The 27,593-nt window shown below is 39.6% G+C and overlaps 1 protein-coding gene across 4 annotated transcripts in view; it reads right to left on the reverse strand.

Moving 5' to 3' along the window:
* Nucleotides 1-17,453, reverse strand: part of OPA1 (OPA1 mitochondrial dynamin like GTPase) — a 104,383-nt gene extending 86,930 nt beyond the window's left edge. For 2 of the 4 annotated variants that reach the window (XM_066347716.1, XM_066347714.1), the window contains exons 1-6: nt 17,251-17,453; nt 6,124-6,442; nt 4,985-5,081; nt 3,186-3,293; nt 2,645-2,698; nt 1,898-1,965 (exon numbers count right to left, since the gene is read on the reverse strand). In XM_066347716.1, coding sequence (XP_066203813.1) covers nt 1,898-1,965; nt 2,645-2,698; nt 3,186-3,293; nt 4,985-5,081; nt 6,124-6,442; nt 17,251-17,282 — 678 coding nt within the window. In that variant the 5' untranslated portion in view covers nt 17,283-17,453. The remainder of the gene's footprint in view (nt 1-1,897; nt 1,966-2,644; nt 2,699-3,185; nt 3,294-4,984; nt 5,082-6,123; nt 6,443-17,250) is intronic. The other 2 variants (XM_066347717.1, XM_066347715.1) reach the window with 1 other exon arrangement.
* Nucleotides 17,454-27,593: the final 10,140 nt, after the last annotated feature.

The raw sequence follows: 27,593 nt of genomic DNA on the forward strand, positions 1-27,593 counted from the left end.
CTTAAACCACTAATTTGTAGACAGGTCTGTTAAAATCAGTTTTTCTACATCTTGTCTGAATGGTTCATTATTCTCAAGTGTCACAGAGCAGCAGTCAAGCCCTGAAACCATAATACTGCATATTAATAGAATTAAAACCACTAGTAGAGGCTGAGAAAGCTCTTTTGTATAGAAATTTTTAATCTAGCATTCAGTACAATTTGATTTAGCCTTTAAAAAAAGCAGTTGAATTCCAACTCTAGATTTAGTGTTTAAAACAAATATTTAGAAATTATAATGGGTGAGTTTTTTAATGGGCAAAAAATCGCCATAAATTCAGAAAAAATTAAAAGAAAAATAGTCTAGAAGGATACTTCTTTTCAAACAAGCAAAGGAGGAAATTATAAAGTAAAGCAATAAATCTGCTCTCATGTCTATAGCATAAAAATCAAATCTGTAAATGTGTATAATTAAATTCTTGAGATCCATTCCCTTGCTTCTTCTACACTATAGAGATCCTGAGCTTTTACGGATTATTCATTTATCACCTTAGCAGGATTTTAAGGAAATTATCTGAGTCAGGTCCTGCAGTAGGTTTCTCATTCACCAAAACCATCCTCAGCTATAATAGAGAAAAGCAGAAATGCAGACATCCAATATCTGATCGAAGCAATGAGAAATCTTCTCCCCAATTAGACTAGCTCCTCTCTGTACAGTAAGTCTACCTGTATTAAAGGGCCAAGGCCTTGGTTCAAAATAAACTGTGCATAATCAACTAACTCCTATTCATTATTTTATCTGCAGTAGCATGAATAGTCAAGGATATCCCCTGATTATTATAAAGCCAATGGAAAAGATATCTTAAAAGGCAAATGCCCATACACACACACACACACACACATGCACACACATTTCAAAATGTTTTCTCCAAAAGATCAAGTTAAAAAGCAAAGGAAAAGAAAATTGGGTTGAAATATAATTAAAACTTAGACTATTATGTAGAAAGTTCAATGTTAAAGGACAGGGAGAGAGATAGAAACCTACTTAGAAATTAATTTCTTCCAGCTTCTCCAATAAACAAGAAATAATTTCTCTTCAATATGGTAAAACCATAATAACCTTCCTTCTAAAACCTACATACTCCATATTTAATTTTAAAATGTTCATAGAGTATTTTTCCAAATACCTATCTAGATATATATTTTTTAATATTCAAAGAATCAGTTACCTTATCAATTCCAAAACATAAAAATGAGACTAAGAAAATGTAAGGTTAACATATGAATATAAATATAGAGCGATGTACTGTATAAGTTATTCCACATAAGTAATTCTCTTCAGACTTTCATGTGGATTTTGCTAATGCAGGTATTGAAACTGACATAGCCTCTACATAATTTTGTTAACTATCAATGTAATAATTTACTCCCTAATAACCTGCTTCTATTCCCTTACTATTGCCACTAAGCGTATGCTGTATACACTGGTCCCTAGAACACTTCATGCAAAGGGCTCTGCCGCTAAGTATCTCTGGAACGTGTTGGACACCAGACTTCTAAGAGCTTCACAAAGCACATCTGCACATTAAGATCTGAAATATCCTAGGGACAAGAAAAGAAGCCTGCTTGTTTTATTCATGCCAGCTTCTCCCACACACATTTAACAACAAAATCCTTTGTTAAGGGACAAACTCTTTAATATTTCACAGAACGTATTTGAAAGAAATAGGCTTTATACAACTGTATTTCTAAAACTGCCATATATACCTTGCATTTTGTACTAAGGTTAGTAACAATACTTAGATGTTTTATATTTTATCCTTAGATGTTAGATGTTACCATTTTCAAGTCTTCTAGGCAGGTTTAAAACTTTAAAATCTTACTGGACTACCTAGGTAAGAATTCTCCTTTGTACTTACCTTTCTATAATGCTTATCACCTTCAGACCCACGATCTGTTGCTCTAAATGCAGTTTCTCCAGATGAACCTTTGGAATAAATAAGCAGTCCTTTAAATTCTCCAGTGATGATACCTAAACTAACCTCCAAATAATGTTTAATCAATTAAAAAGTAAATGGATTTTTGGAATAAGTATCACATTTTTGGAAAATTATTCTTATTTTAAGAAACATACTGGCTTATGAAAAAATATTTTTTAATTGTAGCACGTGTTTAACTTATTTTAAAACATTACTTAAAATTACAATAAAAATAAGACAATCTTTGATAAGAAGAAGTATTTTACATGAGTGTACTTACAGCTCAGATATATATCACTGCCATTAAGTAAAGATTACATATAGTAAAAAAATAAATTTAAAATGTCACCTATGACAGGACAGATGAGACAAACTAAAATTACTTTTCATTTCAGTTTACCAAAGCAATTAGATTACCTTCAAGAAAATATTCTGGTAAAGCAAACTCTGTTTTTAATAGCTTTAATCTTAAAATACAGATACATATTTAGGAATTTTAGTTTTACTGCAAAATAATTATTTTATTATTTCCACCTAAAAGAGAATGAATTTGCCCAATATAGTTCTAGGGGTCCGAAATTCAGCATAAGCAGCATTATAAATTTGGTCTGCAATTTTATTTGCAAGTAGTTCATTAGAAGCATTTAAAAGGCATATTAAGGTCAGCAAAAATGTCTGTTTACACACCTAACAAGAGAAGTAGGCCAGAAGCTCCTATGACTTCACTAACCAATTTGTGACCTGTGAAAAATCAGCAAAAGGGGAAATAGAAATGAAAATTTTAACAGGAATGAGCAAACAAAGATGTCTGAGATCTCAGCTGTGTATCAGTTGGGCAGTAATTGGGCAAATGCATGTTAGTAAATTCTACTCATTATGGTCTATCATAATTAAATTTGTTTTAAAATCACCAAATTGGCTCTAACCAAGTATGAAAAGCAAATACATAGGAAGTCTCATCTACTTGTCAGGAACAACTAATCCTATTCCCTCGCTGACTAAAGCTTAGCTTGTTTAAGCTATTGCAAACTTCCATCCTATTGGGCTTAACAGAAATTAAAAACATTGTACCACAAAAGTTTGTGTTTATATATTTTCCAAAAATCTGTATTTTATTTGTACAAATATTGTTATTGAAAAGATGATAATAAATAAATAAATATATCTGATTATTTTTCTCTGTGGTTCCTGACATTTTCAATGAGATCAAACACAGGTCCTTTCTTACCTGTGGTGAAAAAATCCTTCAATAAGCTGAGGCTTTCAACAATCTTTTCAAAGTCAGGGGCCAACTTTGCAAGGTCCTCTGAATTAGGAAGGGCTTTTCTAATTTTCTCTGGAGAAAACCAAAAAAAAAAAAAAAAAAAAACAAAAAACAAACAAACAAAAAAAAAAACAAGTCTCTAAGTAAATATTTTTACTATTAAACCATTAATAAAATTTAAATCTCATGATATATAAATTTAAATTAAAATCTTTTTCCATTTCCTCCCTATTATGACTGCTATATATACCTGAAACAACATGTTATTCTGATGATAGTCCACAAGCCATGAAATACATTTTTAAAAGACTCATCAAACACATGGTTTAGATATAAACGGTTGTTTTATAAGTTAAATGCCTTGAGACAGAAGCGCCATTTTAACAATGTTAACAATGAACCGGAATCAGTTTGGGAGGAAGTTACACCAAAGAAAAAAGAACATAATATCTCTTACAGTACCTGGCCTAACTCAGAAACAAGAACACATCCCAGTTCAAGTTCAAGAACAGAATTCCATTACTTCTCTCTCAGTTTTTTATAGTCCCTGTTACCAAATGGAAATAAGAGCCCAAGGCAAGCTTTTATTTTATTTTAGCTAGTTTTATTTATAAAATGGTCAAAACACATATTTTTATTTAAAAACATTTAATAGTTTTGTCCAAGCCTGGTACAAGTTTACAGGGTCTTCTAAATTAGGAAGGGCTTTTCAAATTTCTCTAGAGAAGACAACATGCATAAATATTCTCAAAATATGAATACATGACAGCTATTATATTAATGCGGTAAAAGCATTAATTTCCTTACTCTTCAGAGCAACTCTATAAAATAGCTATCCTCAACCCCATTTTCTAGATGAGGAACTGGCGCACAGAGGTTATGTAACTGGACAGAAGCACACAGCAAAGACGCGGGCAGTCAAGGGTTAAGCCTAGGCAGTCTAGGTTCAGAATCCAGGCTTTCAACCACTACATCAATCCTCATAAATACTAGAAAAATAATTTGAAAGGGTCCTTTTCCTACAAATACCTTTGTCAACAGAGCAGTTTCATTTTTTTAAAAAGTACTGTGAATAAGCATATATAGACATTAATTCCACCCCCCCCCAACATCTAAACCAAGAAATTAGACAATTTCATCCAAAACTCTTTTTAAAAATCAACATGAGTTACTGACAATCATAGCTATAAAATATACTTTTTCTCACCTACATAGTTTTGGAAAAAAGGAAACGGGGGCTGAGAATAGAGAGAAATTACTCTGGACACTAGCAGACTTTTGAAAAACCTGGTTACCAAGAATAGAGGTAACCAATATATCAAGCAAGAAGAGCTAGTTAAACAGATTATGATGCATCAGCTGGGTAACATAGGACTTTAAAAATGTTTCGGAAGGTTGCTTGGCAGTATGGAAAATGCTAGCAGTATGTGTTAGGTAGCAAAAGAGAAGATACCAAAGTGTGTGTTTACTATGATTGTATAATTTTTAAAAAGGAAACTAAGATATAAACCACATACACAGAATTGGTTCAATTTTTTTTAAAAATGCTCCATAAGGACAGTGGCAGCTTTGTTAAAGTGATGGACTAGTGGATACTTTTTTCTCATAAATTTTTTTCTTTGATGTTTTATTATTTTTATCATTAAAATAACCTACTACACATTAAACTCATGAGTTAGGAAACTATCCCAACAGAAGTAGGTCTCATTCCTATAGATATGACCCTCCCAATAATAAAGTACATTAATATTAATTATACAAACCTAAATCAATATACTCATCAATCTCCCAAACAAAGTCAGGCACAATCCATTTATAGTCACTAAGGTCTGGTATCATATCTTTCCATTGATCAAAGGTCTAAAAGATAAGAAAGAATGCCAATCAAATGCTCTGCATACCATATAAAAATATAAGAAAAATATTTTTATTTATTTAATTAAACATGCTAATCTACTAATAGTAAGTAATACATTATGCTCAAAAGTTTTAGAAACAGGCCCTGGCCAGTTGGCTCAGCGATAGAGTGTCGGCCTGGCGTGCAGGAGTCCTGGGTTCGATTCCCAGCCAGGGCACACAGGAGAGGCGCCCATTTGCCTCTCCACCCCTCCCCCTCTCCTTCCTCTCTGTCTCTCTCTTCCCCTCCCACAGCCAAGGCTCCATTGGAGCAAAGTTTGCCCGGGCGCTGAGGATGGCTCTGTGGCCTCTGCCCCAGGCGCTGGAATGGCTCTGGACGCGGCAGAGCGACCTCTCAGAGGGGCAGAGCATCGCCCCCTGGTGGGCATGCCGGGTGGATCCCAGTCGGGCGCATGCAGGAGTCTGTCTGACTGTCTCCCCGTTTCCAGCTTCGGAAAAATGAAAAAAAAAAAAAAAAAAAGTTTTAGAAACAAAATGGCCTCAATTCTTCTAAAACTATTGATAAATGAACTGGAAAGCATATAAAAACATAAATGTTTCTTTACTGAATATGAAAAAGGTAAAAATTTCAAAATCTATTCCTGTATGAAACAGGTTTCAGGCTCTGGCTTTAAACAACACTGCGGATAGAAGCAAGTAGACCAGGTGTCAAGACACCTTGCCTCTGGGCCCAGCCAGTGAGCGGCTACACGAATACGTTTCCTATCTGTGCTACCAAATAGCAAAGTTAGAAACCAAACCAACGTGTTCTCAGTTGCAGCAAAGGGTTCCTTTCACTAGGCCATTTTTATCTCCAATAATTATAACTAAGATTCAGAAGGCATTTTCCTATTACTATTCACACTATTAAAACAGTCGAGCATATAAATACACAGTAAATATTTAAACATCCAATTACATTGTACCGCACTAAAGAAAAATTGTTATAAAACCTTAAAATAATCATGCTGAATAATTAGAAAAGCGGTAGGAAAGTTAAACTCACCTTTTTGGCTGTATAGCCACCCCCAACAGCAGATCCCAGTATGAGATATCGAAGTTTTAAGAGTCTTGCAGCTAATCTCGCTGGCCAAAAATTCCTGCGGGGCTGGTAGCCATATTTAATTGGAGACAGTTTCAATTTACGTAAAGGAAGGTTACTTAGAGAAGAAAACTGCTGAAATGATGTCCTGAACTGGGGTCTTTGAAGCTTTAAGGTAGGGTGATGTGAATGATAAATACTTCGTGAAAGCAGATGCACTTTCTGTAGCGGTAGGCCACCTTTCATTCCGGAGCTGCGTTTCACTAAGGAGTGGCAAACCTCACTGAAAGAAAAATGGGTATGGGAAAAAGATTAGACAGGGTAACATGCAAAAGAAATGATAGAAAAAGAGCAATGTACAAAAGGGGAAACACATAACTCATGCCCCTGTGGCCAACCACACTATGCCATCAACAGCTTCTATCTGTCAATCATTTACTACGTGCCAGGCACTGTTGCAGCAGGTGCTACCTCACGTAATCCTGCTAAGAATCCCACGAGAAATTATCCCCTTTCACAGATGAAGAAAAGGGGGCATGCAGATGCAAATAACTTGCCTAACTGCACCCTGACATACAGAGTGATGGGGGGATTCAAACCCAGACAGTGGGACTCCATAGCCCATCCTCTAATTTACTGTATGTGGGCTATAATCCTGGTACAAGGAATTGCAACCGAAAAGAATTACAGTGGGGATTTATTTTGTTAATGCTCTTCACTGTGAGTAAAAGTGGAAAACGAAATGCACCTAACCTTTTGCTTTCAAGCATAACACTCCAGCAGCTTAGAACAGCTATTCTTTGCTGGCTCGTCTAAGTTTCACAATGGTGAAATAGCCCAGGGGTAGAAATTAAGGAAAAGTCATTAACACCTCAGGCATATGGCTCCCCAGAAAAATGAAAGTAGCAAAGATCAACCAACCAAACAAAATACCCAAAAGAAAAGAGAATCTAAACGTACATGTTACTGAGCTCTTCCCTTTTCTCCTTCCGGGCAGAGAATGAAAATTTAACATCAACAATCATTTACCTTATTCACCACACATAGTGCTTACTATGGACCACGCTCAGTTCTAAGTAGTTTAAAACATTCATTTATTTAATTACATTGGACTAGAACTAGGAATCAAGGAACACACATACAATTTGTGAAGGACAGTGAGAGAAAAGGCATTACGCTGGATGTACTCAAAAGTGCTACCATTAATTCTCAGAAAAACCCGGTATGGTAAGTGTCCTTATTTTACTAATCTGCCTTTTAAAAGTGTCTTCCCTAAGGTACAATGACTAGGAAATGGTGGAAGAGGGATTGAAACTCAATTCAGTCTGACAATATAGCCCAAATTCTTCCCACAAGAGAAACTAGGGGTAGAGGATGGGACGCAGTGGGTACACAAACCCGGGTGGCCTCAGGCAGGAGGCTGCAGGCCCTCGGCGCACCCGCCCCCTGCTGGGAACCCTCAGGATGACAGACACTAGGCCTTGCTCTGACTGAAGACCCTGCAAGGACCCTCCAACTTAGGAAACCTGAGGGAAATTAGGATTTAATAGTAGGAAAATATACACTTTGAGTATTTAAGTGAACTACTCATTTATAATTCTACAAGTAAAGGCTATTTCTGGTCACAAAAATATTTATCTTCTTTCTAGAATTTGGTCAACATTCTGTAAACTTTTTTTTTTTCTGTAAACTTTTTAAAAGCTCTGATTCCAGAGCTTGATAATTATGATTAAGATAAATCATAATCTCTCCTTCTTATAAAAAGTTCTGTCACCTTTTATTAATCAAGAAATTAAATTCTCCTGATCTCAAACTCAGCATATAAAAAGCAAAGTCCTCATTTTAGCTTCAAAAATGGGCTTTACCCCAGCAATCATCCACACATCAAAATTAATAACATAACAAATGTCTCTATGTCATAGGAACAGTAGAGACAGTTAAGTGGTATAAGAGTTGACAGGAAAGTGAGTGATCCCTCGGGGTTGAGGTGGTCAGTGACTATTTCCCAGAAAAAGTAAAGCTTAATTAGTTGGGAAGAGTCAAAATGGGGAAATTCCCGACAGAGAGAGGGGTGCGGAGCTAAGACAATCAAGTGGCACAGGACCTAACGGGCTAGCACAGAAGGTTCATTGTGCAAGGCGAAATTGGAGAGGAGGTCTAAGAACAAACTACAAAGCCGCTGAACATCAGGCTGATTTTCAACTTTATTCTGTAGGCAATAAGAAGCCATTGATGTTTCTGAGTAGACTAATATTATTTAAACAGTAATTTAAAAAGATACTAAAGGCAATGTACTCTAGACTGAATATTTACATCTCCCCCAAATCCATGTATTGAAGCCTAATCCCTAGTGTAATAGCATCAGGAGGTGAGGTGTTGCAGGGGATACTTAGGTTTGCATGTGGTCTTGAGGACAGAGCCTCCATGACGACACTGGTGCCGTGTAAGAGGATAAAACGCACAGAACACTCCCTCTGCCCACCATGTGAGGAAAGCATCAGAAGATGGCCATTATAAGCCAGGAAGCAGGCCATCACCAGACAACAGACTTGCTGCCACCATGATCTTGGACTTCTTAGCTTCTGGAACTATGAGAAATAAATGTTTGTGTTTAAGTCACCCAGTGTATGGCAATTTCTTACAGAAGCCCAAAATCACAAAGACACAATGTTAGATCAAAGATAGGTAAGTAAATCAGAAGTGGAGAGAAAAGGTGATCTTATTTTAGTTGCCCAGATTTACAAGAGAAGAAACTAAAGTGTTGTGGCAGAAGTGAGAAGGGAAAGGGTAAGGTCAATACCAGAATGACAGACAAGCCACAGGAAAAGAGAGTAAGTAATAAACATGAGGTTTTACCTGGGATGACTCAAGTTACCATTTACAGATATAAAAACTCAAGAGATGAATCAATTGTGGGAATAGTTCATGATTCCAAAACATTTAGTTCAAATTTCTTTCAACTGTATTTCTACATCCACTTAAGTCTTTTGAATTGGGTAAACTTTGCTTCCAGTGACAGCTTTGTTGCTTACTAGTTGGGCAATTAAAGGTAAATTACGAATTTATCCAAGCCTCAGTTTTTCAATCTGTTAAAATAAATGATAGCTGTATCAGGGAGTTCTAGTTAGTAATCACTAATTCAAACACCATAATTTCCTTTCACTACAATCATCTTTGACAAGTCACTGATACTTCTTTCTTTTACCTATTAGTTTCCACCTTATCTATGTACCCACTTACCCACCTAAAATTCCCTAGTTCATAGCTTCAGTAACTCTTGTGCAAAGATTCTAGACTCCCTTACCCTCTTTCTGTCTTACTTAACTAGCAAAATATAAACCCTGAATGATTTTTTTTTTCTGAGGTGAGAAGCAAGGAGGCAGAGAGACAGACTCCCACATGTGCCCGACCAGGACCCACCCAGCAAGTCGGCTAGGGGGCAATGCTCTGTCCATCAGGGCATTGCTCCATTGCAACCAGAGCCATTCTAGCACCTGAGGCAGAAGCCATAGAGCCGTCCTCAGCACCCAGGCCAACTTTGCTCCAATGGAGCCTTGGCTGTGGGAGAGGAAGAGAGAGATAGAGAAAAAGGAGAGGGGGAAGAATGGAGAAGCAGATGGGAGCTTCTCCTGTGTGCCCTAACCAGTCATCGAACCCGGGACTTCCACATGCCGGGCCAATGCTCTACCACTGAGCCAACTGGCCAGGGCCCTGAATGATTCTTACTGCTTTTCTCATCTAACTAGGAGAATGAAGCACTACTGAAAAAAATCACATCTACTGGATAGACATCTCACCTAGGTCCTCAAGACAGCCTGACAGTCCAGTCTTACTTCATTTCTCCTATCAATACATTCTTCTACTCTCTGCTAGGACTCTTTCAGACATTTTCCACTCTCCTCTAACCTCCTCATCAATCTCCCCATACTTCACTATTTCAGACATTATCCACTCACCTCTAACCTCCCACATCCCGGATACTCCCTCCAACTCTCAGTGGATGACCTTGCCCCCACTTCAAGGAGAAAATAGAAGCCACCAGGAGGAAACATGCTGTCCACCTACCACAACTACACATACTTCCTTACAACTCCTGTAAAATAACAGCAAGTACTTCTCCCGAAAAATCCGTTTCGAATTCTTTCTCCTGCCCTTTTTTTTTTTCAGATACAGAGAGAAAGTCAGAGAGAAGGATAGATAGGGACAGACAGGAACGCAGAAGTGAGAAGCATTAATCAACAATTTTTCATTGTGGCACTTAGTTGTTCATTGATTGTTTCTCATATGTGCCTTGACCGTGGGGCTACAACAAACCAAGTAACCCCTTGCTTGAGCCAGCGACCTTGGTCCAAGCTGGTGAGCTTCGCTCAAACCAGATAAACCCACACTCAAGCTGGTGACCTCGGGGTCTCGAACCTGGGTCCTCTGCATCCCAGTCCAATGCTCTGTCCACTGCGCCACCACCTGGTCAGGCTCTCCTGCCTTTTAATGAATCACAAATTAAGTCTCTCTCATCTTAAAGGAGAGAGGGGGGAAAAGACCCCATTTTATTCTCTAGTTACTCATTAAAAGCCAAGTCAACCTAATTTTCATTTCTATCATTTCAGTGAAATGGCTCGTAAAGAGTGTGCCAAAAGCTCTCCAATGGACACCCGGTTTTTCAATTCTAACTCTCTCAGCAATATCTGACAATGCTGATACCTCCTCATTGTTGGAACTCTCTCTTCCCTGGCAATTTCTAGTTTTACCCTTACCTCACTGGTCACTACTTTTCACTCACCTTCTCCCCAACTACCTTTTAAATTTTTATTTCTTAATTTTATTTGTTTGTTTGTTTTTTTGTATTTTTCTGAAGCTGGAAATGGGGAGGCAGTCAGACAGACTCCCACATGTGCCCGACCGGGATCCACCCGGCACGCCCACCAGGGGCGATGCTCTGCCCCTCTGGGGCATTGCTCTGCCGCAACCAGAGCCATTCTAGCGCCTGAGGCAGAGGCTATAGAGCCATCCTCAGCGCCCGGGCCAACTTTGCTCCAATGGAGCCTTGGCTGAGGGATGAGAAGAGAGAGATAGAGAGGAAGGAGAGGGGGAGGGGTGGAGAAGCAGATGGGCGCCTCTCCTGTGTGCCCTGGCCAGGAATCAAACCCAGGACTCCTGCACGCCAGGCCAATGCTCTACCACTGAGCCAACTGGCCAGGGCCTTTTATTTCTTAATTTTAGAGAGAGAGGACTGGAAAGAGAGACAGAAACATCAATCTGTTCCTGCATGTGCCCTGATTGGGAATCGAACCTGTAACCTCTGTAGATCGGGACGATGCTCTAACTAACAGAATCACCTGGCCAGGGCCCCCTAACTACCTTTTAAATGTTGAGAGTTGGCCCTGGCCAGTTGGTTCAATGGTAGGACATTAGCCTGGCACATGGATGTCCTGGGTTTGATTCCTGGTTAGGGCACAAAGGAGAAGCAACCATCTGCTTCTCCACCTCTCCCCCTCCCAATTCTCTCTCCTTCCTTCATTCTTTCTCTTTGTCTCCCACAGCCACAGCTCAATTGGTTCGAGTGCATTGGCTCTGGGCACTGAGGATGGCTCCGTGGAGCCTCTGTCTCAGGCACTAAAAATAACTAGGTTGTGAGCATGGCCCCAGATGGGCAGGGCATTGGCCCCAGATGGGATTACGGGTGTATCCTGACTGGGCACATGCAAGAGTCTGCTTTGCTGTCTCTCCTCCTCTCACTTGGAAAAAAAAGAAAGAAAAAAAGAAGAAAAATGTTAAGAGTTTATTAAGGCTTAGATCTTAAACCACTTCTCTTCTCACTGAATACATTCTTACTAGGCAATTTTATCCACACCCATTCCCTAGATTACCACTGACACACCCATGTTTCTCATATCTATGTTTAACATAAATAGATAAGTATCTAATTGCCTACTCAACATCACTACTTAGATACCTCAATTTCAAGATGTCCAACATCTTGATATCTCTCCTCCACCCCCCAAACCCTGACCTCCAGTACTCCTTATCTCAGAAAGTGTCACCTATTCAGTTACATAGGCCACAAACCTGGGAATCATTCTTGATACCTCCCTCACCCTAGGGTTCTGTTAATTCTACTTCAACATAGACCCCAAATCTCCCACTTCTCCCATCTCCACTACTATCACTCCTTATGTGGGTGGCTACAATGGTCTGTACTATGGTGTTCTCCACAGGACAATCAGAGCATTCTTCTGAAATGTAAGTCTGACCACTGTCACACACCTGCATAAATCATTTACATGTCCCCCCACCGCCAAGCATTCAGAATAAAATCCAAACTCCTGGTTTATAAAGCCCTCCATGGTCGGGCCCAGTCTCCCCCTCTCACCTGCCGACAGGTTCTCACTGAGTTCCTCAATAGTGCCAGCCTCCTTCCCACATTGGGCCCAGTCTCTCCCTCTCACCTGCCGACAGGTTCTCATTGAGTTCCTCAATAGTGCCAGCCTCCTTCCCACATCAGGGCCTTAATGCACACTGTTCTCGGAAAACTCTTCTACCTCCTCAATTCCTGTTGCTCCTGTTAACTCCTGTCAGAATTAGTTTCACCTCAAGCATTCCTTCTCTCCCTGAACCTTTATTTTTATTCAAGTCCCCTGCTATAAAGTTCTTGGCTCCCTGTAGTTATAAAATTTATATTACATAATAGTATAATTATTGAATTTAATATTTGTCTCTACCATTAAACTGCAATTTCCATAAGGCATCAGATTTCTTACCAGTGTATTTCTAAAGCCTAGCCCAATGCCTCACAAATAGCAGATACTCAATTAATTTGTTTAATGAACATATGCTATTGAGATAATAGCAAAAAAAAGGGTGAAAGAACCTAGCAACGGCCACAGGAAACGTGCTCAATACTGTCATTTCAACACTAATCTCCACTACTATATGAATGAACAGCTCTTTAACCCTCAAAAAATTATTTGCCATTTTTATAAAAAAAAGTTAATACAAATATAAAACCAAACAGATAAACTCCAAGATTGAGTGGGCATACCCTTAAGATGCTTCTGTTTTTCATTAAAGTAAGTTGTCACTTAATGTCATTGATAGGTTCTGGTTCTGCAACCTGAACCCAAACAATATACAATGAAACCAATTTACCATAGGCTAATTGATATTAACAAGAGATAAGTTCCTACAGTATCTCATCAATGTTACAATGAAACAAAACTGAATACAATGATTTTACTCAAGGGCTTGCTTTACTTTCTTCATCTTTTATTTTCAAACCCTAAAATTCCTATTTTCCATAATGGTGGCAGCAATAGCTGTGGGTGGAGACAACAGAGAGTAAGGTAGTCCAAGTCAGAAACAACATGTGAAATGTTCTTTAATTAGTCCCCTGGAAGAGATAACTGATGTAAAGCAAAAGCCTAGAACTTGATAAGGCACCCTCAAGAATCATTTCTAGAACTTCCAGGTCATGATGATGATGAAATTGACATTTACTGAAGCACCAAGTAGAGAAAGGTGGTGTGGGTCACCCTCCACCCTATTCCAATGCAGCTGAGTGTTAAGAGCAACATTAGTTCCCAGTCTAAGCAACCTGGCAGGGAAGAAAGAGCTAAGGCTCCCCAGTGTGTGTGGGTGAAGTGAAGGGAGGGATTCTTCCCAGAGTGGCCCCAACAATACTGGCATTTGTGACGAGATTAGATAGCCTGACCACTCCCTAAAAACCCTAAAACAAAGCCTACTAGCTGACATATCATACACCTAACCATTTGCTAAATTGGCCTTTTCAATCAGGGGTAACCTACACAGCACCTGTTTCTATCATTAGTCCTTCATGTTTAAAAGTGATTAGATAACTAGGCTCTTGTGGAAAACCAGTAGCTGTTACAACGAGGACCAAGATAAACAACATTAAACTTGGAAAAAGCGAAGATAGGAAATTCTCATTAATATTCTCAGGAGATTTTCTAATGATATTGCAGATATAAAATAAAAGCAGGTTGTTATTAAAAATAGCAACTGGAGAACAATACAGAATTTACAGCATTAAAATGTCCTTTAAGAGCTTAATAAATGTTAAAAAGGAATTCCTGGAAATTAAAGCTATAATGGCCAATAATATATATATATATATATATATATATATATATATATATATATAAATGCAATATCAGACAATGAATTAAGAAAATTCTCCAGAACTTAAACTATAAAGAAAAAAGCAGAAACCATGAGAGAAAAGTTAAGTGACTCAGGGAGTGAAATCCAAAATGGAGGGTGCATATAACGCAATCCATGGGATTCACAAGGCAATACAAGGGGGTTCAGGAAGGAAGTACCAGAGCTTCTAGATACAGGTTTTTCTTCTCTCTCTCTCTTTTTATTTCATCCTTCAAAGATTATATTAGGGTTGATATATAATGTAAATAGTTAATTAGTACAGAGATACAGTTATAATTTTTTTAAAGTATACATATATACACATTTTGTAACACATGCATACTTCTCTAACAAATGGTGGGTACAGATCATACTTTGGAAATCATGGACATACAGGATCAATCTAAAAATATATTCATACAATAGATGTCTAAAAAGGAAAAAAAAAAAAACCAGAAAAAATAAGAGGAAAAACTAAGAGAAGAAAAATTTTCCAGAACCGAAGAAAGAATCTTTTTAACAGAAAGGCAGACTGAGTGTCAGGCCAGATGAGTGGGGGGTGGAGAGGGAGAGTAAGAGTGGGAAAGAGGTAAGACCACCTCAACAAGGTCTTGAGAATTTTAAGATAAGGCCAAGATCCTAAAAGTTCCATGAAAGGAAAATCAGGATAGCTACAAACACAAGAATCAGACTATACTGAGAGTGTATTAACAACAAAGAACACTAGTCCTGAAGGAAAAGGATTTTGAGCAGAATTCTATATTCAGCCAAACTAAAAATCAAACCTGAACCAACTTCTGTTTTCCCCCTGAAATCATCTATTCTCTTTCATCTATTATCCTTTCTAACCTGTATATCATCCCGTAATATGTAAATATGTAATTCTTTTTTCCACAATTTTACAAAAATTTTATTGCACCTAAATAAATGTTGGTTGTTGGTCTTCTTAGGTTTCAATCAACATGTATTTAGATATATACGTATGTCAAAAAAGTTTTATGTTCCCATCTGTTAAAGAACAGGAAATTAAGTGTATGTCTTCATAACATACAGAGGAACTACAGCAAAATAAAAATCCCAGAGTTTGGGTTTCTGACCTTTGACATCTCTACTTCCGCAGGTAGCTAAACTGTGCTATCAACATCAGATGACATTTTTAAGCCACAACTCTATGGAGTCCAAAGTAACTTTAGAAACAATTTAGCCCAACAGCATCCAATTGAATAAACAGATATCAGTTATTTTTTTTTATTTTTTTTTTATTTTTCTGAAGCTGGAAACGGGGAGAGACAGTCAGACAGACTCCCGCATGCGCCCGACCGAGATCCACCCAGCACGCCCACCAGGGGCGACGCTCTGCCCACCAGGGGGCGATGCTCTGCCCCTCTGGGGCGTCGCTCTGCCGCGACCAGAGCCACTCTAGCGCCTGGGGCAGAGGCCAAGGAGCCATCCCCAGCACCCGGGCCATCTTTGCTCCAATGGAGCCTTGGCTGCGGGAGGGGAAGAGAGAGACAGAGAGGAAGGAGGGGGGTAGGGGGGGGGGAGAAGCAAATGGGCGCTTCTCCTGTGTGCCCTGGCCGGGAATCGAACCCAGGTCCCCCGCACGCCAGGCCAACGCTCTACCGCTGAGCCAACCGGCCAGGGCCAGATATCAGTTATTAATCAGTTTATTTTTAAACTCAATTTTTAAAGTTTTCCCTACGTATCTTGATTGCTTCAACAAAGTACGTAATTTTCTGCAAGTCTTTTCTCTTTTTATTTAGAGAATTTCCACAGTAAATACCGAGTAGAAATAAAAAGGTTGTAAGTAACTTTAGTACTGAGGGCTGTGTGGATTTACTCAGAAATTAAAATTTCATGAGATTAGAAATAATTTATTCAATTATTCCAACTGACAGAAGCTGTAACTATGGTATGCCATCCCATTCTAAATTTAAATTCAAGTTAAGCTTCATGAAGTAAATAGATTCTATTCCTTATAAACACTATAAACTACACCATTTAGAACATTTTGAAAAAAAATCAAAACAGGTGTTTAGAGCCTGAGTTAATTCAGGAAAACCAAGTTTTTTTCAACCTTGCTTAATATATATTACTTATCAAATGCCTGCAACAATAAGTTAACTCTGAAGGTATCTCAGTATATTAAAATACAACTAACTACACTGTATTAGATAAAGACATTTGATCTCATTAAAATGCATATAGTAACCCATAGAAATGAAAAGATGTCTATGATTTTTCTAAGGATTAAACCAGGCCAGGGCAACAATAACAGCGTGATTAGAAAGATGGTGCCACATTTACCACCTCCCATTCAAAACCAAGTCTCCTTCCCTAAACTCTGGAAAAAAAAAAAAAAAAAAATAGCTGCTAGCAAGAGGGTATCTCTAATCACCATCTCTGACACCGTATGTGTCAGACTGCTCCAGATCTGACTCCAAAATTACGTTCACTCAGCGGACAGGGGTAAGAGCCAGAGTCCCCTTCACCCCGGGAGCAGAGCGAAAGAACCTGCAAGAGCAATGCACGCCCGGCGTGGAGACAGAAGAGTTAAGACAGACGCGGAAAGGGTGACACATGCATAGAACCAGAGACCGCGGAGGCAGAGGGCAAAAACAAGAAGCAACATGAGACACAGATAACGGCGAGGTCAGAGGGTGAAAAGGGCAGGGACAATAGACACGGGCCAAGACGGAAAGGCGCCCAGAATCTTCGAGTGGCCCAGGAACAGGGACAAGGGCAGTCCTGGAGCTGGCACCTCAGGTAAGCCCAGTCAGGGCTCCTGTCACTGCGGGTCCTCAAACATATCCCAGAATCCCCCGACCGCCCTCTGTCCGTACGAGTTAGCTGCACCTTCTGCTGGTAGTGATGGGGCAAACCCGTTTCCGAAGGCCGTAGAAATAGTGGGACCAGGTCGCAGCCGGCACTTACCAAGCCACCGCGGCCCGGCGTAGACGCCACATCCCCCCAGCCAGGAGGTCACACAGGCCCGGAGACGGCCACGCACAAGTCCGGTGTTAGTCCCAGTCCGGCTCCTGCTCCAGGAATGACCCAGGAAAAGGCCCTGGGCAACAAGGACATCGGGAAGCCACTGCGGCCCTTCCAATGGCGCATGGACTTCCGCAAGAGCCCGCCGGGCACCCGTACTCAGTCCGTCAGGCAAACAATCACCCCACCCCTTCTAGGAGAGCCGCACAAACGGTCCGAGGACCAGCGCATGCGCTCAGAACCTAGACAAATCTATTCCCACCCCCAACTCGTTCCGCTCTCTTTGCTGCCGGGTTGGAATTCTGAGCCTCGCAGGTTCAAGACTGGAGCAGGGGAGTGAATGGGACTTGGGCGGGGACGGACGAAGGTGAGGGGCTTGGAAACTGGATCAATAAATTCTTACTGGTGGGGAGGAGTGGGGGGATACCAATTTCAGGAAATTTGGGTATTGAGGAGCGAGAAGGATCTGGAGAGTACAAATTGAAGACAATAATAGACTAATAAAAACCGATGGCTGCTCCTTAGCCCCACTCTTTCGTTCGGTGTCTTTGTTTACAAAGCACTTTTACATCCTTAGAACTACTGTATCTCAGGGAGGCAGGAGGGGAGTCACGGACGTATATCTGAAGGTCATATCCGAAAGGGGCTCAGATCAGTTAGGCCAGGTATGGGGTTGGAAGAAGCTTGTCAGTTTATAAAGGCGTCTAAAATTATTTTGTCCACTCTTAACTAGCTTTCACCTAGTTTTTACTCTCACCGATTTGTTGAAATGGACCGTGTCCAAATCTGAGAATTTCCTGCTGCCAGTGGTCATTGGACCTCTCAGTAGCATTCAGCTCAGAATGCTGGCTGCTCAGCACTCTCCTTAGCCTCCCTTTCTTGGCTGTCAGGACATTATATTCTCCTTTTTCTCCAGGAGCTGCTGCTCCCCACTCTCCTTTGCTTGTTCCTCCTCTCCCAACCGCCCAATGTTGGAGGGTCCCAGATCTCAGAGATCTTAAGCCTCCCCCTTTCTTCATTCTTTCCCTAAGTAACCTAAGTCTCTTCCACGGCTTTAAAAACCCTTTTTTTTTTTCTTGGAACGCTTATAATTTTGTATTTTATGAGGAAATGAGCCCATAAAAGGAAGGTGGCCTGTGAAACGTAATGAAGGCAGTTAGTGACATAGCCACAATCAAAGGGTCCTGTGCCCCAGCCTCACTTCAAGGGCACCCCCAACACCCACCCACACACAGAGAAAACATAATACCTTTTAAGATCGGAATCCTGAGTTAGTATCCATCCATTCACAATACCACCAAGTGTAGATCCAGGCATTGGTAGCAAACTCCCCAAATGCAGGACTTGGAATTTTCTTTATTATACTTGTGGTGACTGAATGGTAGAGGTAGGTCCAGATAGGAATTTGCTATAACAAGTTGTGCAAAGTGTACATCTTTCCAAGATTGTAGAGTTGCACAAAAATTTCTTTGTTACTGTTACTTCCTAGTTGTTTTAGAAAAAAAAAAAAAAGAGAGAAACCAATAGCAACCCCTCTCATATACGGTTTATCTTTACATTTACGAAGCCCTTGTTTTGCAATTGTACTTCTAGACATTTATCCTAGATAAGTGAAACACTCCCACATATGTGCAAAGATGCATGCATGATGTTTATTTCTTCACTGTGTGAAATAGCAAAAGATTGGAATCGATATAACTTAAAAGATGACCTGAGCCCTGGCCGGTTGGCTCAGCGGTAGAGCGTCAGCCTGGCGTGCGGGGGACCCGGGTTCGATTCCCGGCCAGGGCACATAGGAGAAGCGCCCATTTGCTTCTCCACCCCCACCCCCCTCCTTCCTCTCTGTCTCTCTCTTCCCCTCCCGCAGCCAAGGCTCCATTGGAGCAAGGATGGCCCGAGCGCTGGGGATGGCTCCTTGGCCTCCTCTGCCCCAGGCGCTAGAGTGGCTCTGGTCGCGACAGAGCGACGCCCCGGAGGGGCAGAGCATCGCCCCCTGGTGGGCAGAGCATCGCCCTTGGGCGTGCCGGGTGGATCCCGGTCGGGCGCATGCGGGAGTGTCTGTCTGACTGTCTCTCCCCGTTTCCAGCTTCAGAAAAATACAAAAAAAAAAAAAAGATGACCTGAGGCAAATTAAAATTTTAAGTTTATTCGATCAAAAATTGATTTGACTCAGGCAGTGCCAAACTAGAAGCGATTAGGAATCCTCCACCAACAGGAAATGAGGGGAAGACTTCCCCACAGAGAACAGGGAAGTAAAGCAAGAGAAGTATTTAATGGGCTACAGCGGAAGTGGTTGCCTTATTTGGGAAAGCCTACTTGGCTGCTTATGATTGGTTGTCTCTGGTTTTGCTATATTAACCATAAAACACTTACAGGCTTAGGTTTTGGTTTGCTTAGGAGGCTGACAAGGCAATAGAACCATCTCAGTCTAATGGTGGCTTTGTTTAATTTAACAAAATAAATGTCCATAGATAAGAGCTAGGTAAATAAATCATGTTCACGCTAGACAGGAATGTCTATGAGTCAGACCTCTTTGTCCTGATAAGGAGCAGTCTCTAAAAAGTAATATCACATGAGGAACAAAGGCCAGAATATTAGTAATCAAACTGCCACTACTGATCCAAATTTTGCCAGCAGACCTGTTTTGTTTAGCTTGTATTGGCATATTTAGTATTTTAAAAATAATACTGGCTTTGTTGCCAATATTTAAAAACCAAGGAATTTTACATTAAAAAAATTCCGATTTCCCTTAAAATATCAGGCCTGACATCAAAGCCTACATGCAAAACTATCAGATGAAACAAGGAGCCAAGCAGTAGTGTGTCCTTCAGACATGCATGTTCTAGTTCACATTCTTTCCGCAAGTCTTCCTGAAATTGTAGAGTACATCAATTGCCATGTAGCATGAAGCTTGTGTTTTCATTTTCTTTAGTAAAATCAGAGGAAAGGGAACCACTATTTATTTCAAATCAAAAGTAAAAAACCCAAAAACATGAAAGACTGAGAGAATCAGGTGTTTCCAAAACAAAAAAACAAAAAGAATTTTTTTTTTGTTTTGCAGAAACTAAGAACATAACTATGCAAATAAACTATGTGGTGTTGAAAGAATACAATTTAAGTTAGTATTATACAACAAACACATATGCATTATTCATCTTACGTGCCTGACCCAGGAAAGCATTTTGAGTTGATGCACCCTAGTGAAGTGCAGCATAATATTGTGATTTATGATAAGAAATATGTATGTATTTATTCTTCGTCCTCCCTCCTGGCTCATAGCTCCCCTAGCCCTTGATATTTCATGAGTGACTAAGAACAATAGGGGTATTTTTTGTTAAAATATTTGGTTTTTGTCCTCCTGACATATCTCCAAAGTAATAAATGTGAAAGAAGAATTTTGTTACTCATAACAAGTGCCTTTCAACAACTTTTAAGTTGATGTTAATGAGGCAACTTTTGGAGTCCCTAATGATGAGGGCTAGTTACCAGGGCAAACAATCTTTCAGCCCCACCTTCACCTCTAAAGAAGTTGAATAAATCATCAATGACCAATCATTTATCTCATGCTTACATAATGAATCCTTTATAAAAACCCAGAAACATGAAGTTCCCAGATATCCCAGGTGGTGAACAAGAATGCATCCGTGTGCTGATAGGACTGTACACCGGACCTCTAAGGGGGATAGAAGCTGTTATGCTTGGTACCTTTCTGAAACTCACCCAAAGTTTGTCTTCATCTGGATATTCATTCACATCATTCAATATCTTTTATAATAAACTGATGATCTAGTAAATATACTGTTTTCCAGAGTTTGGTGAACCACTTCCATAATAATTAATCAAACCCAAGGAGAGGGTCATGGGAACCTTTGATTCATAGACAGTCAGTCAGAAATACAGAAATACCTGGACTTGTGATTGAAGTCTGAAGTGAAAGAAGGAGACCAGTCTTGGACTGAGCCCACAATCTGTGGGAGCTAAGGCTAACTTCACACACGCAATATCATACATGAGTTGAATTGTGGGACATGAAGGTGGTATCAGGAGAATCTGAGAATAGCTTGGTGTGAGGGAATCTATCCTCCAGCCCACTCCTAGCACATTTGGCAAGGAGAAGAGCCTGAAGTGAGTATTCAGAGAGTAGTGAGAGTGGATACACAGGAAGAGTGACTTTCTTTTACAACTAGGGTCTGGGGAAGGACTTGAAGATGGTGAATCATGAATAGATAAAAGACTTACTTTTATCGTAAACCCTTTTATATTCTGAAGTTGTTAACACAGTGTTTACTTACTTAAAGAAATGGATGTTAAAAATATTTTTCTGGCCCAGGAGTCATGAAATAATTTAACTATTTTCAACTAAATTTGCAGATTCAGCTGGGAATTGGGCAATCAACTACTTAAAACTCTTAAAACATTACTTTTACTTGCAAAGAGACACTTTTCAGAGTTTTCAATAAAGCAGATAAAAAGGAAGATAATGGTAAATGTTAATGGAAAGTGACACTTTTGCATTTGTTTTTTAAGTTTTAGTTTTTTGTTTTTTTTTTGTTTTGTTTTGTTTTGCATTTTTCTGAAGCTGGAAACAGGGAGAGACAGTCAGACAGACTCCCGCATGCGCCCGACTGGGATCCACCCGGCACGCCCACCAGGGGCGACGCTCTGCCCACCAGGGGGCGATGCTCTGCCCATCCTGGGCGTCACCATGTTGCGACCAGAGCCACTCTAGTGCCTGAGGCAGAGGCCACAGAGCCATCCCCAGCGCCCGGGCCATCTTTGCTCCAATGGAGCCTTGGCTGCAGGAGGGGAAAAGAGAGACAGAGAGGAAGGCGCAGCGGAGGGGTGGAGAAGCAAATGGGTGCTTCTCCTGTGTGCCCTGGCCGGGAATTAAACCCGGGTCCTCCGCACGCTAGGCTGACGCTGTTTTTTAAGTTTTATATCTAAATTTTAACAATAGACGGTTTTGCAAAGTTCTTCCTGGGAGATGTCCAAGCTCCTTGATACTGCACTCTTTCTCTGTGGTTTCCTGGGGAGGGAAACTGGCTAACTCACACATATGTGTGCAATCATTATTATCAAATCCTCCCCATCACTCAGAAAAGCATGGCATAATCCTCACCAACGACCACATATAAACCATTTCCTGGGAATTCTGCTCTGGGAATATAAGAAAAGAGTAAAACCCAGCCACTGCTCTCACGTAACCATGGTCTGGTTAGAGAGACAGACACACATATAAAAAGATAAACTGTGTGAGGGAGCACATGCTGAGGACCAAGTAAAGGCTAACAGTTCTGTTACAGGCCAGAACTACTGCATAATCAAGTAGGCTTAAGAAATATAATTCTGGAAAAGAAGAAAAGGATAAATTTGTAAAATGGGAGATTGAGTGTCAGGAAGACTAGTGAACTAGAGGCTATGTATGGAGAAGGTCACGTGTGAAGGGTTTGGCCCAAAGTGTAGCAATAGGGCTAGAGGTGAGAGATCTTTCGAAAGGATATTTCTGGATATTTAAATCAATGGAAAAATGCAGAACTAGGAAATAAATCAAAGGTGACTGGGGTTCCATGATATAGCAAATTGACAGCACTAGAGAGAGCCACAGAAAAGGAAAGCTAATTTGGAGAGGAGATGATAATTCTGGTGTTGGATTGAAGATTAATGCTGAGGTAGTAATGAGTGATCCAGGTGAAAAAAATCTAAAAGGCATTTAGAAATCAGGTCCTGGAATTCTAACGGGAGGTATGGTTTGCAATACAGATTTGAAAGCTGTCTTTATAAGGTGAAACTGAGTCACATTCACCTTTGTGAAACTGTACAAAAAATTTAAAGTTGTTTGTAAATGATAAATCCACATTATTATATAATGCTTACATTTTAAGACTAAAAGTATTACAAGCAGTGCAATAATGCAGGAAAATTAAATATAAGGCATCTCATTTTCAGATAACATGATTATTTACATTGAAAACACCTTAAGACACCAGTTTAAAAAAACAGAACAAATACTAGAAATAATTAGTGAGTCAAGGACAGTCTCAGAATACAATGCCAATATATTTTTTAAAGTTGTTTCTGTATACTTGCAAAAACACCATTGTGGATATCAGAGTCTAGTCCTTGGAAGTTGTAAATGTTACCTTATTTGAAAAAAGGGTCTTTGCAGATGTTATTAACAATGTTGAGGAAGCGACATCAGAGAAATGGCGCCATGAGGAGTGCTCCTAATACCTCTCCCTGAAACTTCAACAAATTCAACAACTATTGACAGAAAAATAATCTCAGGAACATCTGAAATACACATATATCAAACAAAGGTATTATTGGGCGAAAAGGTGACTGAATATATAATTCACTCTGAAGGAAATAAGACAGAGGATGGAGTATTCCACTTTCCTCACTGACCTGAGCAAGGGCTGCTTTCACTTGGAACTGGGAGAGAGCAAGGGCTGGGGCATGAAAGAAGCTGGGCTAGAACAGAGACACTCAAGCTGAGGAGAGAGTGTGCCCGTGGCTCAGCCCACACAGAGCTAACGCCAGCGGTGGGTGAGCAGTTGCCTTATTTTCTCCTGGTATCCCAGTCGGCGAGTGCGGGTAGTATGCGAGTAGATCCACCTGGCACTTTGGGTGTGGGTGCCCACATTCCCGGATGGATGGGCTGGGTCAGAGACTGTCAGTAGTGACCCTCTTTGTGGGCTGTGCCCAGAGTTTCTGAACTCTGGGAAGCCGGGTTTGGGAATCCTGGCTTCCCAAACAATAGCGTGGAAGTGCACAAAAGCCAGCTTTCCTACACCCAGACCTGTCTGGGCACGGCACCTCCACCAGCCATACAGGCTAACAAAGTACACTCCTGGGGAAGAGAACTGCAGAAGTGGTGGGGGAAGGGCATGCAGGCAGGTTGCAGACAGCCTCTGGAGATCTGCGTAGTGCTAAGGCATACTAGACATGCCTGGAGGCTCATAGAAAGACACCTGAAAGGCAATCGGCTCCCAACCCTCCCTGATTACTCTGGCGGCTCTGGCTGGCAAAGCCTTACCCAGAACCCTGCATTGAGTGGGGATAGAGGGGGGATTTAGAGCCTCTTGCTCTCTAGGCAGTGGCTGGGGCAACTTCACAGCTGGGTCCCCAGGCTGCTGATTCAGGAAGGAGAGATTTGGGGAGAGGATCCGGGAAAACGGACTCTTCCATTGTTGGAGCCTGCAAACACTAACAAGCCCCACCTACCAATGGGACTGAAGCTTAGTTTATGTCATCACCATAGCAACACAATAGCAAATCTCTGCCTAAGGGTGCCACAGGGGCAGAACCTGGGGTACAGCACCACCAGCCAAAATGAGAGAGAAAAAAGAAAAAGGAAGAAGATAACTTCTAAAAACCAGGAAAAATCCACAGTCTTTATAACATTTTTCATTTTTTTCTTGTATTTTTTATCTTTTAATTTTTCCTTCCACCTTAGTCCTCTTTCTGTTTTATTCTTTTCTTTTCATTTTGAATGTTATTACCCATAGGTGTTTCATTTTCCATTCTTTTTTTTTTCTGTGAATGTTACATTCCAAAAAACTAAACAACATTTTTTCTCTCTCTTTTTGTTTCTTCTTTTCTGTTTCATTTTTTTCTCTCATTCAAATCTCACCCACAAACAAATTATTTTATTCTGGATTCAAATTTTTCTTTGTGGTATTTTGTGTGCTTTTTACTTTGCTTTTTATCTCTTCAGCATTTTCCCCAACTCTGGCTCTCCATTCTATCGTTTTTGTGCCACCTAATACAATAGAATTTTCATTTTTCACTGTATTTTTTATTTTTATTTATTTTCTTTTCTCTTTTACTATTTCTCTCATTCGACAATCATTTACAAACAAATTATTTTATTCTTGATCCAAATTTTTTTCTTGTGGCATTTTGTGAGATCTTGCCTCATTTTTTCCCTCTTTGTCACTTCCCCCCAACCCAGGCCCTCCATTCTATGTATTTTTGTACCACTTGGCACAATAGAATTTTCAGTTGTTCACTGCATTTTCTCAAAAAAATTTTTTTTCAAACTCTTATTAGTGTTATTAACAATACCACTCTCAAATGCCATTAAAAAAAAAGAAATTAAATATCATGGATACAAAAGACAGTGATGTAGCTCAGATAGATGAGGAAAAATCTATAGAAAAAAATTTCAATAGCTGAGAAACTTTGGAGTTAAATGACAGAGAATTTAAAATTGAAGTCCTAAAAATACTCAGGGACACACAAGAAAGCACAGAAAGGCAATTTAGGAAGCTCAAAAAGCAATTCAATGAAAAGAAAGACTACTTCACCAAGGAAATTGAAACTATAAAAATGAATCAAACAGAGATGAAAAACTCAATTCGTGAACTGAAAAACGAGGTAACAAGCTTAGCCAATAGAACAGGCCAGATATAGGAGAGAATTAGTGACATAGAAGACAGGCAACTAGAGGTACTACAGAGAGAAGAGGAGAAAGACTCACAAATTAAAAAAAAAATGAGATAGCCCAACAGGAATTGTCTGACTCCATCGGAAAGAGCAACATAAGAATAATGGGTTTATCAGAAGGAAAAGAGAGAGAAAATAGAATGGAGAACATATTCAAACAAATAATAGATGAGAACTTCCCAAGCCTGTGGAAAGAACTAAAGACTCGAATTCAAGAAGCAAACAGAACACCAAGTTATCTTAACCATAACAAACCTACTCCAAGGCGCATCATAATGAAATTGGCACAAACCAATGACAAAGAAATAATTCTCAAGGCAGCCAGGGAAAAGAAGAATACAACATATAAAGGAAGGCCCATTAGATTATCAACAGATTTTTCAGCAGAAACTCTACAAGCTAGAAGAGAGTGGACCCCAGTATTTAAAGTTCTGAAAGAGAGGAACTTCCAGCCAAGAATGCTATACCCATCAAAGCTATCCTTCAAATATGAAGGAGAAATAAAAACATTCACAGATACAGAAAAGATAAAGAAATTTATCACCAGAAAACCCCCACTTCAGGAAATACTAAAGGGGATTTTTCAACCAGACACAAAGAACAAAACAAAACTACAAGTAAAAGGTCCATCAAAATCACAATAAAAACAAGATTAATCTGTGACAAAGAAACAAAAAAGGGGAGAGGACAAAGATTAAAAGTAGCAAAAGAGGATGGAGTGCAGAGGCACTCATGAGATAATGTACTACAATGACCTTGATATGTATGCTTTCCATTACTTAATGGTAACCACCCCTGAAAAAGCCAACACAAAAGTACATGGCTCGAAAAAAGTAACAGAGAAAAGAAATATCAATTACAACCAAACAAAAACAAATGATAGAAAAATAAAAAAGAAAAACAAAACAAGATACAAAACTATCAGAAGCAATATATAAAATGGCAATAGGAAACCCTCAAATGTCAATATTTACACTAAGTATAAATGGATTGAACTCACCAATAAAAAGACACAGAGTAGGAGAATGGATTAAAAAAATTCAACTGTATACTGCCTACAAGAAACACATCTAAACTACAAGGATAAAAACAAATTCAAAGTGAAAGGTTGGAAAACAATACTCCAAGAAAATAACATTCAAATAAAAGCAGGTGTAGCAATACTCATATCTAATAACGCTGACTACAAGACAGCAAAGGTAATCAGAGACAAAGATGGTCATTTTATAATGATAAAGGGGACTTTGAGTTAAGAAGACATAACACTTCTTAATATATATGCACCAAACCAAGGAGCACCAAAATATATAAGACAGCTACTGACTGACCTAAAGACAAAAACCGACAAAAATACAATCATACTTGGAGACCTCAATACACCACTGACAGCTCTAGATCATTCATCCAAACAGAAAATCATAAAGAAATATTGGCCTTAAATGAAACACTAGAGCACCTGAATATGATAGACATCTACAGGACATTTCATCCCAAAGTGCCAGAGTATACATTTTTCTCTAGTGTACATGGAACATTCTCAAGAATTGACCATATGTTGGGCCACAAAAATAACATCAATAAATTCAGAAAGATTGAAATTATACTAAATATATTTTCTCATCATAAAGCCTTGAAACTAGAATTCATCTGCAAAAAAGAGGTAAACAAACCCTCAAAAATGTTCAAACTAAACAACATATTTTTAAAAAATGAGTGAGTCAAAGCAGAAATAAGCGCAGATATCAAAAGATGCATACAGGCAAACGAAAATAACAAGACAACATATCAGAATCTCTGGGATGCAGAGAAGCAGTAATAAGAGGGAAGTTCATATCACT

The sequence above is a fragment of the Saccopteryx leptura genome, chromosome 8 (genome assembly GCF_036850995.1).
Source record: "Saccopteryx leptura isolate mSacLep1 chromosome 8, mSacLep1_pri_phased_curated, whole genome shotgun sequence".
Lineage (NCBI taxonomy): Eukaryota > Metazoa > Chordata > Mammalia > Chiroptera > Emballonuridae > Saccopteryx > Saccopteryx leptura.